This window comes from Trypanosoma conorhini (assembly GCF_003719485.1).
Source record: "Trypanosoma conorhini strain 025E chromosome Unknown Tco_14.4_contig_01179, whole genome shotgun sequence".
Lineage (NCBI taxonomy): Eukaryota > Euglenozoa > Kinetoplastea > Trypanosomatida > Trypanosomatidae > Trypanosoma > Trypanosoma conorhini.
This window is the reverse complement of record NW_021705276.1, coordinates 1,571-3,429: the sequence shown is the minus strand read 5'-3', so window position 1 is coordinate 3,429 and position 1,859 is coordinate 1,571. Positions and strand designations below refer to the sequence as shown.

Sequence of the window (1,859 nt, the reverse complement as noted above, 5' to 3'; positions counted from 1 at the left end):
GTATTTCTTTATCAGACTCAGAAAACTTCCGTTTTGTCCCAATAAAATCTAGAAACACCACCCCGAGAGAACGACACTCTCCATTTGAGTCGTTACCTGTGATCGTTCCTAGTAGTAAGCTACCTGTTTTTTCACCTTCCAAAAAGGTCTTGACCTTTTGGCCCTGAAACGGAACGCAACTGCTGTCACTTACATCATCGATACAAAGCAACATGGAATCACCCTGAACGGTTGCAGCTTTGCAAGCATTAAAACTAATACCATATCCCCTTTCTTCTTCAACAAGATCATGTTTTTTTCCAATCATGAAAAGATGCGATGAAGACGCCGCCACGTACGTCATAGAATCACTCTCCCCATCCTGCAAAGAAGCATAACAATTCTCACATCCTGTTACAACAGAAAGCCACTCAACACACTCTTGGCATAATTGAGATTTTCTGTCCCTTTCAAGTTTTACGTCCATCATTCGACTCACTTCCCATACGACTTTTGCGGCCTCCTCCACCTCAGTTGGAAGAAAACTATTTTTCCATCACGCGAGGTCGCAAAAACATAGGGTGCATAGCTCAATCCGGAAAGCATTATGGGCAGAAAAATTACGCCTTCATCTTTTTTTCTCCCGAGGTATCAAATAAAAAACATCTACCATCCGTTCGGCTATTTTCAATATATTCTACTCTCGAAGAATAATATTGTTCAAAGAAACGCGTCGAAGCACCATGGAGTCTCTCCGAAGAAACGGATAACGCGTTTTTTTCCATTATTGTTTTTCCCAAAAGATGAAACGTTTCACCCTTTTTAGGATCATCCAAATAACATCCATTTTGGCAAACAACCGTTGATTTCATCAGCTCCTTGTCGATTTTCATGACATAAGAAGTGTCGCCAGCAGCACCTAAAATAGAAGATGCACTGCGAATAAGTGAAATGATATCCTCCCCTTCAGGAGGAACAAAAACAATCCTCTTTTGCTCTAGAACAGGCACATTCAATTCCTCAACTACCGATGGTAGAACTTCCTCTACAGCAGTCAAAATTTGTGGCTTGTTCTCAGATAATGAAGCCTCCTGAATGCTATGACCATGCTTTATCCTTTCTCTTTCCGATCTGGCCTTGGCGCGACGTTCCTCTTCTCGTCTTTTTCTCTCAAGCATCTTAGCCTGTTCCTGACTTTCCCTTCTAAGTCTTTCAGCCTCCTCCAACGCTTTCTGCCGCTCTTCCTCCCTCCTTCTTTCTTCCTCAATGGCACGTTCTCGCTCTTCGGCAATTCTTTGTCTTTCTTCCTCTTCTTTCCGAAGTCTATCATTTAATTTCATCAAACAGAAGATTCGATGACAGTCCCCATGAAGAAAGAGTCCCTCAGACAATCCCTCTAATCCAGCCTCTTGAAACAACCTCAAACACTCTTCTTCCAGAGCAAGAATATTTTGTTCTCCAATAAACTTTTTACTCTGAAGAAGATCAAAGTCAACATACAAATTATGACGACAGACCGCCCTATCCGAGATAAGTTTTTCTTGGAAGGCCATCATGTGTGCTACGGCTGCTGCCGATTTTTCTTGCTTAGACCTTAACATCGCTTCCCTTGCGGCAATCTGTTCTTCACCTTCGGCATTTGCCTGATCTAAAAAACGGCGCTGCTCCACCCGCGCCTGTTCCTCATCCTCCCACGTCCGTGTAATCCACTTAACGTGCTCGTCCTCAACTTCACCATGCCTGCCTTTCCGCAACGCATAGGACTGCCATGTCTCGTTTAAAAGCACTTGGCGGTCATACACAGCCTCAGCGTAGTTCAACTCTTCAATGGTGGTTGTTGGTAGTCGATAAACATATTCAAATGGTCTGGCCTTGTCCAT

General features: G+C 43.4%; 2 protein-coding genes across 2 annotated transcripts; both read right to left on the bottom strand.

Moving 5' to 3' along the window:
- Window positions 1-469, bottom strand: Tco025E_09580 (uncharacterized protein; the record flags this gene model as incomplete). The annotated part of the gene is made up of 1 exon (XM_029376392.1): window positions 1-469. A coding segment is annotated over one exon (469 nt), but the record flags the coding sequence as incomplete, so codon positions are not given.
- A 130-nt stretch (window positions 470-599) lies between these two features.
- Tco025E_09579 (uncharacterized protein) lies at window positions 600-1,859 on the bottom strand (the record flags this gene model as incomplete). The annotated part of the gene is made up of 1 exon (XM_029376391.1): window positions 600-1,859. One exon carries the CDS (start codon window positions 1,857-1,859, stop codon window positions 600-602), a length of 1,260 nt encoding a protein of 419 aa, XP_029223490.1.